The sequence below is a fragment of the Lethenteron reissneri genome, chromosome 28 (assembly GCF_015708825.2).
Source record: "Lethenteron reissneri isolate LAM-NWPU_2019-01 chromosome 28, ASM1570882v1, whole genome shotgun sequence".
Classification (NCBI taxonomy): domain Eukaryota; kingdom Metazoa; phylum Chordata; class Hyperoartia; order Petromyzontiformes; family Petromyzontidae; genus Lethenteron; species Lethenteron reissneri.
The window spans coordinates 10461047-10477953 of record NC_083806.1 but is presented as its reverse complement, the minus strand read 5'-3'; the positions used below and the strand labels follow the sequence as shown (position 1 = coordinate 10477953).

At 51.7% G+C, this 16907-nt stretch overlaps 1 protein-coding gene across 1 annotated transcript in view; it reads right to left on the bottom strand.

Annotated features, from left to right (window-relative positions):
- Window positions 1-12136, bottom strand: part of MYO1C (myosin IC) — a 46416-nt gene extending 34280 nt beyond the window's left edge. Inside the window, 6 exon segments of the mRNA XM_061562097.1 lie at window positions 297-476; window positions 1980-2060; window positions 4132-4330; window positions 4915-5030; window positions 5634-5777; window positions 11783-12136. Coding sequence (XP_061418081.1) covers window positions 297-476; window positions 1980-2060; window positions 4132-4330; window positions 4915-5030; window positions 5634-5777; window positions 11783-11896 — 834 coding nt within the window. The 5' untranslated portion in view covers window positions 11897-12136.
- Between the last annotated feature and the right edge of the window lie 4771 nt (window positions 12137-16907).

Here is a 16907-nt window from a genome sequence, read left to right as displayed (position 1 = left end):
TCAAATTTCAGCCAACCCAGAGGCAAACTGCACACGGCAAAATCATCCTGAATGCACCCAACGTCATCACATCTCAGAAGCGAAGCAGGGGTTGATTATGGCCAGCGATTGGGATGGGAGACTGGCCAGAAATACCCGGGTGTTGTAAGTTTGGGTTGCAAAGGCGGCCGGACGTGGCGTCGGCTAACCACCCTCTCTCTAGTGTGGCGTTCCGGCCGCCAAAGGTGCTCGTTAACAGCACGTGTGCCAACAGTCTGTTCAGGCTATACGAGGGATATTCGTCTTTGCACAATCACCTTGATGAGATACTTGTAGTTCTGCGGGTTGCGATCCAGGCCCATGTGCCGCAGCACCTCGTCCTCGCCGCCCTCCAGCAGCTGGTAGAAGATGTGGAAGTTGCGCTCGCCGTGATTCTGGTGAACCACACGCGACTTCTCCAGCAAATAGTTCAGAATGTGTCCACCGACCGGAGCTCCCTGTTGTAAAGACAAAGATCCCCCCCCACCGTGAGCTCAACAGACTGTTGGGGAAAGTGCTGTTGGCGAGCACCTATGAAGGCCGGCACGGCACACGAGGGAGTGAGTGGCCAGCACCACGCCTGACCACCTTTGTCTCCCCAGTGGCGATGCTTACATCGTCAGCGCGACGCCTGGCCGTACCAGGTACTCATTTGAGGCTGAGTCGGCCAGTTATACAAGCGCACACACAGAGGGAAGCGTCACCTCGTTTAAGCCTTACAGATACACGCAGGGGCGAGTGCTGTTGCTAGCAAGGACGTGTGAATGCTTGCGCGGCAAATAACAGGGGGTACGCGGTGGTGAAGCAGTTCGTGGCCTGCTCCACAAACCCGGCGACCTGGGTTCAATCCCTGGCCACGGTGAACATCAGCACTGACCTCCTCTAAGTTGCTTCAGCCTAAAATGAGTTACTGGCAGGGGATGTCAACTTTCACTCATGCGGAAAAAAAGGTGGCGTGGCATGGCGCTGGCAACAGCACTCCCTTGGGCAGTGTCGGTCTTCGTAAGTGCTCGCAAACAGCACTTTCCCCAACAGCCTGTGCAGGCTATACAGGGGATCTTTGTTCCTTTAGTTTTTTGCAAAACAACGGGAGAGGCGTGACCAGCACCGTGCCTGGGCCAGCGTTGTTTCACCACCGCTGAAGTTCAATCATCGCACGGTAATTTTTTAAGGCCACGTAAAGAAGACCAAACACAGCTGCAGTTAAGACACAACATGCTAAGAATGCAAAGTTCCGGAATCGAACCCAGGTTGCCAGGATCGTAGCACAATACAAGAGACGCTACCACAAGCCAACAGTCTCCACGCGCGAAGGCACACGCGCACTCGCAGTCACTTGAACATCTGATGAGAACGTATTCATTGCGAAGCTAGCGATAAGAATTTTCACGATGGTGATGATGCACGCTGTGAGACTGGGCCGGCAACAGAGCGCGCGCACGATTCGGTTGCGTCACCCGCAGTTGTGAATGAACTGTATGGGGGGCACACAGGGGAGCACTTTGGACAATCGCGGCGAGGAAATTGCGCATTGTGGCCTGCAACAATGAGAGAGTGGAGTGAACGGTGGCTGTAATTCACAGAGAGACGGGTCCTCAACACGGGAAAGCAGAATTAGACATTGCACGCGAGTACATTTACGATTAATTATTATCATCATCATCATCATCATCGTTGTTGTTACGTTCCCTCGAGTTAAAACGCATCTTCCTAAGTCAGTTTATTCTATTTAGTTCCTCTGCCTCTCTTGGCCTTTCCTCATCCTTATTCTAAGAAGGCGCCTTGAGACATTAGTGGAAAGCACCGTACAAATGAATGTAAATGATTATAATTATTACCGTAAAAAAACGCTCCCTCTCCGTTTCACCGTCAAAATGCTTGCCTTATACCGTTAACGTTTGTAATCAACAATTCATTCCCGAAGGCGACGACGTGACGGGGCGCGATGCTCGTTGCGTCACCTTGTAGTCAAACTGGATGTCCATGTATTTTCCAAATCGGCTCGAGTTGTCATTGCGAAGGGTCTTGGCGTTTCCAAACGCCTGTCGCGACACGGGGGGGGGGGGGGGGGAGGGGGGTTTGGGGGGCGGGGAGGGGAGCAAGGGATTTTTAGAGAAACAAACACGAGTTAAAAAATAAACCCAGGGCAAAGGACCGCCTGCAGGCTTGGAAAAAGCGCTGAGAAAATGTATGTGAAAATACCAGGACAAAATAATTAATTCCGGGCAATGGTGGGGGGGGCGGGGGTGGTGATGTATGCGTGCCCACGCATCCTGCGTTCGTAGTTTCTATGAATAAGCGTAAGAAATCGTGGAAGTTATTTCAAGTAAAAATTGCTCCCCCCCCCCCCCAGTTTTATTTCTCACAAATTGAACGACTTCCTGTTTTCCGGAACCGTGGTTGTTTTCTCCGTAAAAGGTCGCCGGTGCCTCGGCTGCGAGCTCGTGAGCTGCACGTCAGCAGCCTCTCGTTGTTTTCACAGCGGCGCCCCGAATCGAGTCGTTCGATCGGGAAGGAATTCATCCCCACCGCATTTGGGGTCGACCCCGCCCCCCCATCTACCGCCACTCACCCCGATTGTCATCAACAGCCTGGCCGGGTGCAGTCGGGGGAGAGGGTTAACTGTGGGAAAATCACGTGGTGTGTGCCTAGCATAAGCCTTAAGAATGTCATTACGTTAACCTGTAAGTGCATCAATGTTCTTTTTTTTTACATTTCTGTGCATTCGTGATACAGTAAAACCTTGGATTGCGAGCATAATTCGTTCCGGAAACGTGCTTGTAATCCAAAGCACTCGTACATCAAAGCACTCGTATATCAGTTGTGATCACGTGACGCTCGGCAGACAAATCGTATACATGTACTATTCATATTGCAAGACCTCGCTCGTTTATCAAATTAATATTTATTTTTAAAATGTGCTCGTCTTGCAAAACACTCGCAGACCAAGTAACTCGCAATCCAAGGTTTTACTGTATTTTCTTTTTCATCAGGCCAGGCTTCGGGGCTTGACAAAGGGATTGCAACAACCCATTTTCGCTCTGGATGTATGATTTACTCTTTTTTTTTTCGCGGTGGTACAGCGACGAAACCAATCAGATTAAATACTTGAGCGCTGTCTTGGAATATTGCAAAGGAAGCAGGTGATAGAAATGCCCAAGAAAACGGAGGTCATTTGGCATTGCTCAAATAAAATAGCACTCAACCTTTCGGCCGATGGGTACTCCACACCGAGCGCAAAAACCCTGGCTGGTGGAATATCTTTTGACGTTTATTTTGACGACAAACCCCTCCCCCCACCCACCCCCCAGTACTTGCCTTACGTAATTACACTTAATCATAGCGACGTCACGACCAGGACACGATGTTGGGAGCGTAAACACGACCAGAATAGACTCGGGCAATCTCAGTGACACTGGGGACCCTTCCAAGTAATTGTCCAGCCGGCCTGGGCGAGCGCACTGCACGTCAGGGTCGGCGTTTTGCCGTTGTATGTTTATAACTCTATTCCCCCCAAGCTATTCATCACTTGTGCGATCAAGCCTCATGCCAAGGTGCTCGAGCATTCATTCGGACATCTCGCACAGCAGTGCAACCGTCTCGGTGTGAGCGAACGGCCCGCGGAAGCGGATATCGCTGAACTCCCCGAGAGAGATTCCTTCAAGTGACCTTTGGTCCATATAGTGCGGACGTGGGGTGGCGGGGCACTTTCCCACAAGCGCTCCGTCGCTTAAGAGTAATGTTCGTTGCGCGACAGTCAGACTGATGTGTAATTGTGACAACTAAAATTTAGCCAAATTAGGTGCAGAACCAAAATTTACGTGACGTTTTTATTTTCATTCACCCGTCCAGTCATCCACGACCCGGGGGCTATGACAATCAATTCACTAAAGCTTTTAAGAACCCGGTATCATCGCAGGCAGCTGCCTCGATTCGAAAACCCAGAATCCTCAGCGGTGCCGGCTCGATGCTCTGAACCGCCGGTCAAACAACTCGGTCAACGACTCGGCTAAAACGGGCGGCTTTTAAAACGGGGGGGGGGGGGGGGGCCGCCCTTTGGCGCTCTCCGAATCTGCTGCACCAGGGCGAGCGTGTGTCCCCGTGACCCCTCACCTCCAGCACGGGGTTGGACTGCAGCAGGCGGTCGCGCACGATGTGCACGCGGTCGCTGCTCGGGCTCGTGATGGCCAGGTACTGCAGAATCTTCTTGGACGCCTCCGTTTTTCCCGAGCCGCTCTCGCCCGAGATCAGGATGCACTGGTCCCGTCGCTCCGAGCGCATCGAGCGGAACGCGTTGTCGGAGATCGCGTAGCTGCGGCGTCGTTAACCAGTGTCATCCACAACCGTCGTCGTCGTTATACTAACACGAACGATGTGCAGCTCTCCTATGTCTTTACAGGTTGTACTTAATAATTTAGCATTCTGAGACTTCATTGCTCAAGGCAGATAATACATTTTTTATTAAGAGATACATAAATAATAATTGGACCATCGGTATACGGCGGGGCCTTTGTCCAGACCTTCGTGAAAATTGCGGCTACAGGTCCGCGTTAGGCTACGGAGCACAAACAGTGACAGCGGCGGAGTTGGTGCTGTTGGGCCATTCCAGGAACACGTGACATTCGTGGCAAAACAAGCACCAACAGGGCAGATCGCTGTCTTGGCAAAGAATTAAAGTTTTTTGTCGTTCACATCCAACGGAATCAGCGCTTGCGTCAAATTGAATTTCGTGAACACGAAAACCGGTAGACTTGTTGCTGTTGTTGTTGCCGCCACCGCCGTCCGCTGCTGCCGTCAAGACGCACGGACGGTGGCGGGGGGGAGGGGCGGACGTGGGGGGTGGGGTGGGGGGAGGTAGTGGGGGAGGTAGTGGGGGGAGGGCACCGTGAGACTCACATGTGGGGGGGCACCTCGTAGAAGTTGACCCCTTTGTAGCGCTCCATCTGCTGCTTGCTGTAAATCTCCAGGTCGCGGTAGGGGTTCACCGACACCAGCACCGAGCCGATGTACGTCTGCGCCGCAGAGCACAAGGACGGACGCCGTAGGAGGTAAAGGTGCGGCCCTGCAATCTCTCGCTCGGGGCCATTTCTCTCCGCTGGGAGATTCTCAAATTAAGTCTCCAAGAAGCTCCCAGCAAGCGGTGGTGACAAAACGTCGGACGTTGCGCCAAAACGACGCGTGGTACAACCCAATAACACAGCTGCATCTTCTGTTCAACTGCATACTTTGTTTTAGTTTCATGAGGCAAGCAACACATAGTAACAAACATCACCGAGTTCTGCGTCGATAGTTCCGAGCGTGAATTTGGGAATCAAATCAAAAGCCGAGGAGGGGGGGGGGGGGCAGGTGGGGGATGGTATAATTGGGACAAAAAAAATATATCTACATTTACATATTGTTAACCCTTAATATTCATAATTATCGTGGCCTTATCAATCATAACCGAGCGCTTTCCCATATTCCAGCTCCGAGTGGCCATTTTCCAAACAGGGCGGCCGGACGCAACCTCGAGACGAGGTTCTCAGGGGGTCCCGTCGGTCGGACCGCCCCACGCGTCAAATCTGCAGCGGGTCCCGATTGGCCGCAGCTGCCGCCGCCGCCGCGGCCGCACGTACGTAAATGAGGTTCTCGCGGAAGCGCTTGCGCAGGTTCTCCAGGAAGGCGGCCTCGCTGGTGTGGTTCTCCAGCAGCACGGCGTCCTGCACGCCGACGCGGTCCCGCGCCGTCAGGGCGCCCTCCATGTCGACGCCCGCCGGTCCCTGCGCGACACGGCGCCCGCGTTAGTGACGGAACCATTTCACGCAGTGTCCCACTGTCCCAGCATTCGGAGCGGCCGGGGGGTGATGTTAACGGCCTCGCCTGGTATGCAGGAGGTCGTGGACGCAACCCTGACCCTGACGCTTGCTGTATATATTTGGAGTTCGCATGTCTGTCTCTCTCCCCGTGGTCGTGTGGATTTTTCTCCGGGTCCTCCGGTATTTGGCTGCTATAAATGTACACATTTTAAGCCACTTCGTTGAGCTATCAGTCGTGGCCAGGTCGCTTTTAGTGGGCCTTACCTGATCAAATAAAGCTTCTAGTTTTGTTTGCATAGCTGCATGTGCTTTGATTAAAACATTCACGACCTCTCAGATTTGCTTACGATACAGGCATTATGACCAGCACTTTATGGAATGTTTCCCGAGCATTCCCCAACCCACCAAATGCTGATCCCCCCTGCCCCCACCCTGTAGCAGGGGGGGGTGGGGGGGGGGCCACGCCTGGGAGGAAATCTTTTCCGGGCGCTCAGCCCCAGACGGCTCCAGCTGACATTGAGCCCCCAATATGAACGACCAGAAAGAATGTATTTTAAAACCGCGTATTACATTTCTGCAATTGAAAACAACGATATCCTTGAGATACAAGATAAGGAGACGACCTCATTGTTTTCCCAATCGGCGAAATCTACGTCGCTGTAAATCAACTCCCCGGTTGGGACCGGTGGGTGGTGTGTAACAGGGATTGTCATCTGTCGGATTCTTTAGATTAAGTTTCCTTAAGCTTGGCTTCCTCCTGGACAGGCTTGAGATTTCAGGAAACTTGACCGGACCAGCTCGTAAAAAAAATGACGTCTGTTCGATAAAATGAGATGGAAACTCTGCGGTTGTTTCCATGAGCACAGAACCTGCAGCCGAATGAACAATGCCACCTAACATGACCGAAGACTGAAGTCCTGCAGGAAGTGAGGAGTCGAAGCCAATTGTTGAGAAGGTGAACACCTAGTCCTATTAGTGTCAGCTTGTAGGTGGTGAGGAAAGGGTAAAATTCTGAGATTATAGCAATTGCATCATTTTGTATTATTATGAACACTAAGCAGTAGGGGGGGGGGGTGATGTTGCTGCGTGTAATCCCAATCGAGTAATTTGCAGGTAGCTTCTCTCAGCACTGTGATATTTGGCCAAAACGAGTTACACACATTGTACGTTGAATGTCAGCGACAGAAGGACAACTGAGAACCAGGAGGAAAACCTCGCAGAACCGGGGGAGATCATACAAAATCCACGCGCAAAGGCGTGCGAGTCGGGAATCAAACCCGGGCCCCCCCCTTCGTGCTGCGAGGCGCAGGTGTTAACCGCTGCAACGCCACCCTGCCGTACAACAGCAGCAAAAGACTCTCATTGCTTGGGCGTGTTCTTGGGCATACAGGGGCCCGCGAAGACAGATGAAGAAGAAGGCCAGATTGATAACAGCAAGGAAGGGAGTTGGTCTGGGGACAGAAAGACGCTCTAAATGAGCAGAGGGCGCGCGCGGGAAGACCTGGAGATCAGCGGGCGTCGTCCTGTGCCACGGAAACTTTACAAATGATTGATTGAGGGCAAAGGTTTAAAGATGCGGATAAGGGAGGGAGGGCAAAAAAAGATAACTATGATCGTTTTCCACCGGTGAACTATGACCGAACCATCAGCTGCATTCTGTACCAGTTGAAAGGTTAAAAACCTGATACTATATTTTGCCACTGGTAAAGGAGATGTCTCATAGTGTAAATGCTCACCCCGAGCTCTCAATACTCTGATAGTGCACTGTTTTTGAGTTGTACGCCTTTTGGCGCCATCTGGTCCAACACCAATGGAGACTAGGCTCTAAGGAAAGCTGTCTCGGGTGTGGACCAATCAACTTCAAGGACAATGCATATCATTATCATCATCAGAGTTGTTAATTTTTGTTTGCATTTTGACTGCTTGTGTTGTGGTTATTGCAAACATGATGCCTTGTATAAAGGTGTCAGTTTTTGTACCAGTTGAAAGGGTAAAAACCTGTTACTATATTTTGCCACTGGTAAAGGAGATGTCTCATAGTGCAAACGGCGATTGTACGCGAGGTGTCAATGCAGGAGAGCCTCTCCCCGAGGCCTCGCGGCGTTTTCAGGAGGTTCCTGCGATGGGGTGTACGACCAACCACCCTTTTTAAGGAGCGTTTTGTGGCGGTCAACTCGAAGGAGAGTATAAATTACGTACAATTCTCCCCTTCATGTCAATTTACTCCTAAACCGGCTGTAAAAGACGGGCTCGGATAATGCAGCTGGGCATTCGTCAACATCTTCCGTCAGCAGTTAGAACTTTCGTACGATTGAAATTCCTTCAATTGCCATGCGTCGGAGAGCGCCCGGTGCCGACGAGTGGATATTATAACACGAAGCACCGCGCGCGTCAAAGCGACCTGAAACGGCCCCGCAAATTCGCCTTGCGAAAAACTGGAAATTAGCGTTTTTTTTTCCTTCTCTTTAAATTGCATTGCACATGGAGCACATCGAGCGCACGAACGACAATGTTTCCACGAACGCTTCGCCCAACGCGGACGAAGCGCTCGACGCAGCAGAGCAACGTCTTACCATGGCCGGACGGTCGGGCGATTAAAACAAACAACAACAACAACAACAAAATCGCTGCACCCTTCACCTCGCCCTCCCCCCACAGCCTCATCAGCACTCTCACAATCACGCCGGTGGAAAAGCGGGGTGAATCCAAGTCGTCTCAAAACACATTGTGAAGGAATACGAGAGGCACGTGATGGCTCCACAAGGGGCCTCTCCACGAGGGGCTTGTGTTGGCCTGGCGCCCCCCCCGCCTCCTCTGTCGGTCTCTGTGGGTGTCTAAGGGTCCTCTGTGGGTGCCCGTGGGTCTGTACGAGTCTCTATGGGTCCTCTGTGGGTGTCCGTGGGTCTCTACGAGTCTCTGTGGGTGTCTATGGGTCCTCTGTGGGTGCCCGTGGGTCTCTACGAGTCTCTATCGGATCCTCTGTGGGTGTCCGTGGGTCTCTACGAGTCTCTGTGGGTGTCTATGGGTCCTCGGTGGGTGTCCGTGGGTCTCTACAAGTCTAAGAAACTCGCTCTTCGACGACAACAAGCCGGTTCCAGTTTAAGCAACTCTCAGTTCGGCTTTTCCCCGCCGTCCCGACGCTGACCCCCCCGCCCCCCTCTCATGTACACTGCACCGCGACAAAGCCCCCCCCCCCGTAACCAGATTAGGCCAAAGAGCCACGACTCGGATTGGCCCTCCCGCCGGCCCGCCCCAAGCTAAATTTAACAACCAAGGTCGAGCGACACATTCCAACGGTGCACCACGGAAATACCGGCAACGGCAAGAAGATTCACGCTCAACAACAACAACTACAACAATAAACAATAAAGCGTTTCGCTTCAATGCAAAATTCAGAGCGTCTCAGAAGCCTGCGCGAGCACCTGCAACGGTGCTGCTGCTGCCCCTGTCCACAGCATCAACCCTTGCGGCACGTCAAAATCGGAAGATTTATTTACACTGGAGGAATCCGATGAGCTACAAGGCTCTTTTTCCACAGACGTCCGGTAAGGGGGAGGATCAGAACGTGGCAACAACAATCAGTACGAAAGATTCCACGTTCATATGCCAGGTGCAAGGTTGTTCCTGGCACAATCACTGTTTAATTGAACAGGGCTTATGTATGCCCGTGTTGCAGTCTCAATGCCAGCAAAGAATAGCGCACCTCACATATCCAACTGTGAGACCTAACACAGCGGGGTCAGATTTCCATGGCGCAATCGTGGCTCTAACCATCGTTGATGCTTGCAAGCTACACTTGCTTCCCCCCTTGCCAGTCCACTGCTGGATGAACACCTCCCACAGGGAATGGCGGTCGTGGTGGTTGTTGAAATATTCAAGGTGGTCAAGCGTGGGCTCCTAAAAACTTGGGCGCTTTGGACCGGTTAAGATATAACACTTGGCGCCACTGATGTTAGCCGTGGAAGGGAATTGGACTCGGCACGCAGATGCGTCACTGCTCCACCCACCGAGAGGTAAATTACTTTGCGTGCGTGCGCGTGAATGTGTATGTGTGTACATATGTGTGCGTGTGGGGAGCGGTAGCGTAGCGGTTAGCGCGCTGTGCTACGAAGCTGACGACCCCCGGGTTCGATTCCCGCTCACGAGTCAACACCAGTGATGGTTATCTGAACCGGTCCTGGGCCTCCCCTAGGTCGACTCAGCCTCAAATGAGCACGGAGTGCGGTGTGTAAATATTGCCGACTAAGAAGAGAAAGTCAGCTGGCCGTGGTGCTGGCCAACCACACCCTTGCGTGCCGTTCCGACCTTCATAGGTTCTCGCTAAACAGCACTTGCCGCAAGTCTGTTAGAGGCTATACGGGAGATCTTTGTCTTTGTAAGTGTGTATATGCATGTGTGTGTGGTGAGCAGTAGTGTAGCACTACAAACTCGGCGACCCGAGTTCGATTCTCGCTCACGGGTCAACACCAGTGACGATTATCTGAACCGGTCCTGGGCCTCCCCTAGGTTGACTCAGCCTCAAATGAGCACCGAGTGCAGTGTGTAAATATTGCCGTCTAGGGAGACAAAGGCGGCCCAGCGTGGTGCTGGCCATCCACCCCCTTTGTGTGCCGTTCCGGCCTTCATAGTTGCTTGCTAACAGCACTTGCCGCAACAGCCTGTTGAGGCGATGTGGGAGATCTTTGTCTTTTTTAAATGCAACTGCATAAGGAAAACTCCTAAAATTGGCACATGCCGTTAATTTGTTTTGTGTGTGTGCGTTGGCGAAAGGAGATCGCTTCCGCTCAGATGCCCTCGGAGTGACGGTGGTCTCGATGACGGAGCGGTGTGCCCATGACGACCGAGGCTGGTAAACATGTTTTTGTAAATGGCCATCACAGAAAGTAGATTATTTTTTCACACGTGAAGAGCTCACACGTGACCTCATCACATCTACCCCTCTCTATTTAAGGAACGAAACAGGAGGATTTCTCCACAAATCTGGCTGTCGCATGAAGCTAGTTGTAATTACTGGCGAAACGTCGTACTTAGATTGTAAATGTTGTGGCTTTGCTCTCCAACACACCGGCGTGCTGTACTAGTGACGAATTGGCACGTGTTGTTTACGTGATAACCCTTACTAGTTGGCTGTTTCAGGTGGTGGCGGGTTTAACGCCACATTTATATATTTACGCAATCGAACCCAAAAAAACCCTCTATTATGGGGGTTTGCGGTATGACGGGGAAAATCAATAATTATTGCAAATTTTTTTTTAGCTTTTTCTTAGCTATTAGCTCGCACCACCGCTGTGTCGCCAATACGCTCGAATACTGCCCCCGAGCGAGAGGAGCTCGCATGCGATGGGACAAGCCAGCGCAGTGGCGGCCTGTTTGTCAACACGCGAGCGCTGTCGCACGTTGCAAAGCCTCCAAACTGTGTGCCAGAGGTCAGAGAGAGACCTTGCTGTGTGGCAAATATGCACGAAGTGGAGGGAAACGGGGGGGGGGGAGGGAGGAAAAAAATTGTTGTAGAAAAAAAAGTATAAGATGTGCGCATGCAGCTCCTAACCCAGCAAAGAAAGACAAAGTAAAGGATTGTTTCGTTACAAATTTACAAAAGTGTTGAGAGGGGGGGGGGCGGTCAATATAATTTCTATAGTACAATATAAATGCTTATATATTTATTTATTACAGCTCCAAGCTTGTTATTCTTTTAATCGCCGATTTTACATTACTCCCAGGTGCGATTCCGGGTTGTGCCGCGGTGTTGTTGTTCGGCACGACGTCCGACGTTTCGCCCGAAGTGCCGGCGGGAAGATCCGTCGAACCAACACGAGGGAGGGAGGTTAACAACCCGAAAAGGCCATCGGAGATCACGGCAATGGGAAAAAAAGCCGACGCAGAAACATACAACCACGGTAGTGGGAAGGTTCACATTGATCTTGCACAAAAACTCGCAGCGTGCCCCCCCCCCGCCCGCAGCTCGGTACCTTCGCCAGGGTGCGCGAGACCCACATCTCTCCGGCTCGTGCTCCCCGTGCCAGTAATCCGTGGCGGGCAGCCGAGTGCGGTTCGGCCGTGGCACGCGCGTGCAAAAGCACCATGACAAGTTCTGAGCGACGCCCGGAATCAAGCCGACGACCGTCCCCGCGATGCTCGTCCGCCGGTGCCTCCGCCGCCTACGACGCCGGCACGGCGAGGGTTGTCTACCGGGGTCCCCGGGAGAAAGCTTCGGGCTTGCTTGTGGGGGCGCGGTGGTTTCAGTTTAGGTTAGACGCTCGCTCTTGAAACGAGACGAGGAATGACGGGCAGCTGCGTGCAGGCAGGCGTGCGTGGCACAGTGGTGAGGTTATTGAGTGCTGCTCGTGTGTATAAACAAGCAGCAACTGCCCCCCCCCCCCTCTCTCCCCACCACTCCTCCTCCTCCCACCCTTTCCTCCGAACTAAAATATCAACGGGGCCCGATTAAACATTACCAGCTGTGGAGGGGCGCGTGAGTACCAGCGAGACGGAGGGGAAGGGGGGGATGGTGGAGGAAAGGCGGTGCAGCAGCAGGGGGAGCGAGGCGAGATGGGAGGGAGAATAAAGGAATGGATTGTGCGGGAAATGTCTCGTGTGGAAAAGAACAGCGGTGTGATCTCCACACACTGGCCTTGTCATAACCAACCGAGCTAACGCAAGCCAGGGCCCAGACTAATAAACATCGCCCATTTTACTTAGCTTGAAAGAAAAATGCCAGCTTTTTTGTTTACCACCCTTCAAATTATAAATCATTTAGTACAGTCCCTATCGGCGTCCGTGATCAGACAGAGACGTTTCAATTTAAAACAACGCTCGTGGAGAGTGCAGTGTGGCATCCCTATCAGTGAGAATTCGGCGTCAGAAACGGTTGAGAATTTCCCATCAATGGACCCCCTTTATACACACACACTCACTCCGTCCGGGCACAGGATTTGGAAGCCATGTTAAAGAATGATCACCACATGCTGATCAAACCAGAAGCGTCTGTTCTCAAGAGATGAACTATGCCAAGTTAAGCGAAAACCCATATTTAATGCAGTGGGGGGTTTTTTGTTGTTGTTGTACAGTGAATTGTGGCCTGGCTGACATCATAAACTGATTACACTTGAGGACTTGGATTAATCGGGGATAGCTGCCCAGATTTGAACCCAGGGGATCACAGTCACAAACGCAGTACTCTTTCATAAAACTATACGAGACCTGCCAGACACCCGGGGCCACCCTTTCGACAAACAATCTATTTGTCAAATCTTGACTTAAAGCTTTCGTGACTGCAGGAATTCACATAGATGGGTTATTTTCTTTTAACCTATCTACGTGACGTTACTGAAAGACCCAAAGAAAATAATCTATTTGTGTGCACGTATAGATGTACATCAATCCAGCGTTGCATGAGGGCTTGCCCACGTCGCTTGGGTCATTGGGGTCATTGCAGCATGCTTCACCAAGGTGGCCCACCGTGTGGGTTTGTGAAGGCAGGGAGCACAAACGTGGAAGCACCGTAGTACAGTACAATAACGGATTGTACCCATCCAGCCTGCTTAGCTCTCGACGTCTGACGAGGTCTGGCTCATTTCCGCGTTGATTTGGCCACTGGGCCCTCTTTTTTGTTTGATACGGGCACTGTGAAAGAATGCAGGGGGCTTTACACAACGGCGTTACACAGCCAAGGGAACGTCCTACGAATAAATGTCATCGTCACGAGGCTCGAATCAGTGCGGAGGCAGTCACGGGGTCCATTCCAGCGGGCACTAAAATAACACGGACGTTTAAGATGAGCGCCCGCTTGATGGGGGCTGGCACCGCCGCGACTCGTCACGCGAACAACGGCAGCAGCGACGGGGCAGGCAAGTACGCGTGGGACAGGGGGACACACGGGGGGGGGGGGGGGGGGGGGGGAGTAGCGGAAAGCGGCGGTAACGCAACGTTCAGCCAACGGTGCGACCTTACAGGACGCGTGAAAGAGAGAGGGGTGTGTGGGTGGGGGGGGGGGAGACTGCGGCCACTTTGTTTGGCAGACAATGCCGTGTCAAAGTGCGCCCAGCCTAGGCAAAGCCACACAGCGTTCTTTGGCCGGGATGATGGGAAAGCGAGCGGGGCACAAATTGCTGGAAGAACCAAGAGTGCAACGACGGTTCGGATGGAGGTAAAGGAGTGGCCCTGCAATCGCTTGGCTCTCTCCGCTGCTGGTGGAAGAGGCTCCACTTGAATAAACTCTAAGAGGGTACATATTCTTAGGTTATTTTGGTAAAGTCACGTAGGCAAAATTTTTTTAATTTAAATTAATAAAAGTAAAATTAAAATAAAATAAAAACGTGACTTCACCGCAAAAAACCTAAGAATATGAATCCGTGCAGTCACCAAAGCTTCAAATCTCTAAGAGGGTATTTAGCCGACTCCGCCGCGTTGACCAGACGTGTTGTAAGGGGGGGTGGGGAGTACTTAGCCACACTATGCCCCACCGCATGCGAACTGTTTGATCGACCGACTGTGGTGTAACCATTCAATAAGGCTGTGTGGATAGAAGTTAAGGGGGCGGGGGGGGGGATTCGAGAAAGTCGCCCCCGTTGTTGTGACTGCTGCGACGGAAGATGGAACTGAACCAGCGATCGCCGATTTGCAAGTACCAGCGTGCTGCCAAACGATACCACGGCGGTGGTGGCGCCGATGTATTAGGGGAAGCCAAAACGCGCGTACTGTGGGACTGCTGCCTGCACTCGGCAGACATGGAATGAGAGTGCTCATTGATTTGAGAATGTGAAGACATTTTCACGGAAATTCTTGCCCTGCTTCGGCTCCTTTTAAGGAAAAACACTTCTGGGTGAAGTCTCTCCAACCCCACAGCCGCCCACGGCTTCGCCGAACAAAAAAGTAGCAGGCAGTAAGTCACGGCCAGCATACTTGCACACACAAACACGTTTTTGGGAATGCGGTTTTAAAGCTACGCAAAAAATTGTATTCACGTTACCTTCTTTTTGGCTTTTGAACGACAGTAACCCCGACAGCAATTCGCTTATTTTATTCTGTGCAAATAACTAAACTGCTTTTTTTCTTTCAGGTAAGGCCCACTGAGCTCTATAGCTATTTTTCAGAAAGTGCCCTGGCCACAGATGATAGCTCAAAGAAGTGGCTAACATGTGTACATTTATAGCAGCACAATACTCTAAACCCGTGACGTTGATTCTAAATGTGGAGGGGAAAAACTGGAAGATCAGGAGAGAAATTCACGCGACCACGGAGAGAGAGAGACACGCAAATTCCAAATATACAGGGCATCAAGGTCGGGATAGAACCCACGACCTCCTGCATGCCAGGCGAGGGAGTTAACATCTCGCCACCGCAGGCTCGGAAGTTGGGAGGTGACGAGTTCAAATCCCTGTCGGGGGACAATTCATACCAGAGGAATGTCGAATTTCCGACCACAACTCAGGGCAGTGAACAGGAAGTGAGCACCGCCCCATGCTCAATTCAGCGGGGAACCACAGGATTTCTTTTCATTTGTATGTATATATTTGGACGGATCACATATTTGTCTTCTCATCTTTCTTCACGCTCACATTATCTACGAATAAAAAATAACATGTATATCAAACGGAAGTTCGTGACCTCTAGTTAAGTGCGCTAATTGAAACCGCTTGAATATGCAGTAAATAAACATCACTGAGAGTGAAGAATTCCTCTTTTAGGCCGGAACAAAAACTTCAATCTCTGCGGGTTACATAACGAGTCACACTGCGCCCGCAGTGGATACAGCTACAATAATATAACTTCCCACATCGCCAGCCTCCTGCCTCGAAGCCAACAATCGCCACGGAAACGACCCCCAAACTCATGTCATGACTAACCTCACGCCTCAAGAGCCGACAAAACCCCCAGAGACACGCATGCAACAAGAGATCGGATTATAGGGAGGGAACGAATCCAAAAATTGGGACCATTCAGGGTCAAGATTTAATAAAGTTAATCTATTCTATTTGGTATTGCATTTCTTACGTCTCGATTGTACACTTTTGTTTGCGAAATTAGTGGACAAAAAAATTATCAGTAAATAAAAGAAATAAATGCCTTCACAGCTGGTGCATTTAAAGACTGTGGGCGTCTGCTGCTATACGATGCCCAAAGTCATCCCAGACCACATTCATGATTCTTAACATTCAGCGTGGGTTTTCAAGGTGCCAAGAGGCTCCGAAAAACAAACTCATCGAAGACCCCGAGAGAGTCGCGGGATAAACAATCGCAAGCCCACTTGCCCCGGCTGCTTTGCTCAACTTTTACACGCAAACGCAAAAAAAACCCTATTATATTATTAATTTGTTAATTTACTGATTTTAATATCGTTTTCAATGCCACCAAATGGATGGAGGCCTCCCCCACACCATGTCGGAAGTGGGGGGGGGGGGCAGGACATCGGTGCGTGTAATCACATGGCACCGACTTCACCCGTAGCAAGGAAATTGTACTGGGGTGGGCGCGAGTCAGTGGTCGCAATCAGGTACCCGATACTCATACCCTACCCGATACCCGGCTACCCGTACCTGGCGGGGTACGGGTACCCGTTTGCGACCCTGGTGCAGCCGGGTACGGGTAGACTCTGAGTCACTGGTGAGTAACCGTTTGTCACTCATTTCCCAACGTCTTGTCTCTTCTCACAATTCAAGTTCCTAGAATAAACCCACCCGTGCCTGCAACATGGCTTCATCCCAGAGGTCGCAATCGGGTACCCGATACCCGTACCCTACCCGATACCCGGCCGGGTACGGGTAGCCGGGTATCGGGTACCCGTTTGCGACCCTGGTGCGGCCGGGTACGGGTAAGAAATCAAAACCCGTTTGCAACCTTTGGCGCGAGTTCTCAGCCTCACGACTACGTGTCCAGTAGCGGCGGGGTGGCGGCGGGGGGGGGGGGGGGGGGGTCCCCCTGCTGTACTTGAAACGCAATTAAGGAAAGTGCAGTGACACGCGGCGTACAATTTGGTGCGGGTCAACCCAGCAATGTTTTTGCCGGTGGCAACACGTTATAGCGACAAAACTTGTGCGGGGGGGCTGGGAGACGTGCAGATGAGATGATGTGGACAGACCACGAGGGAGGCCGGAG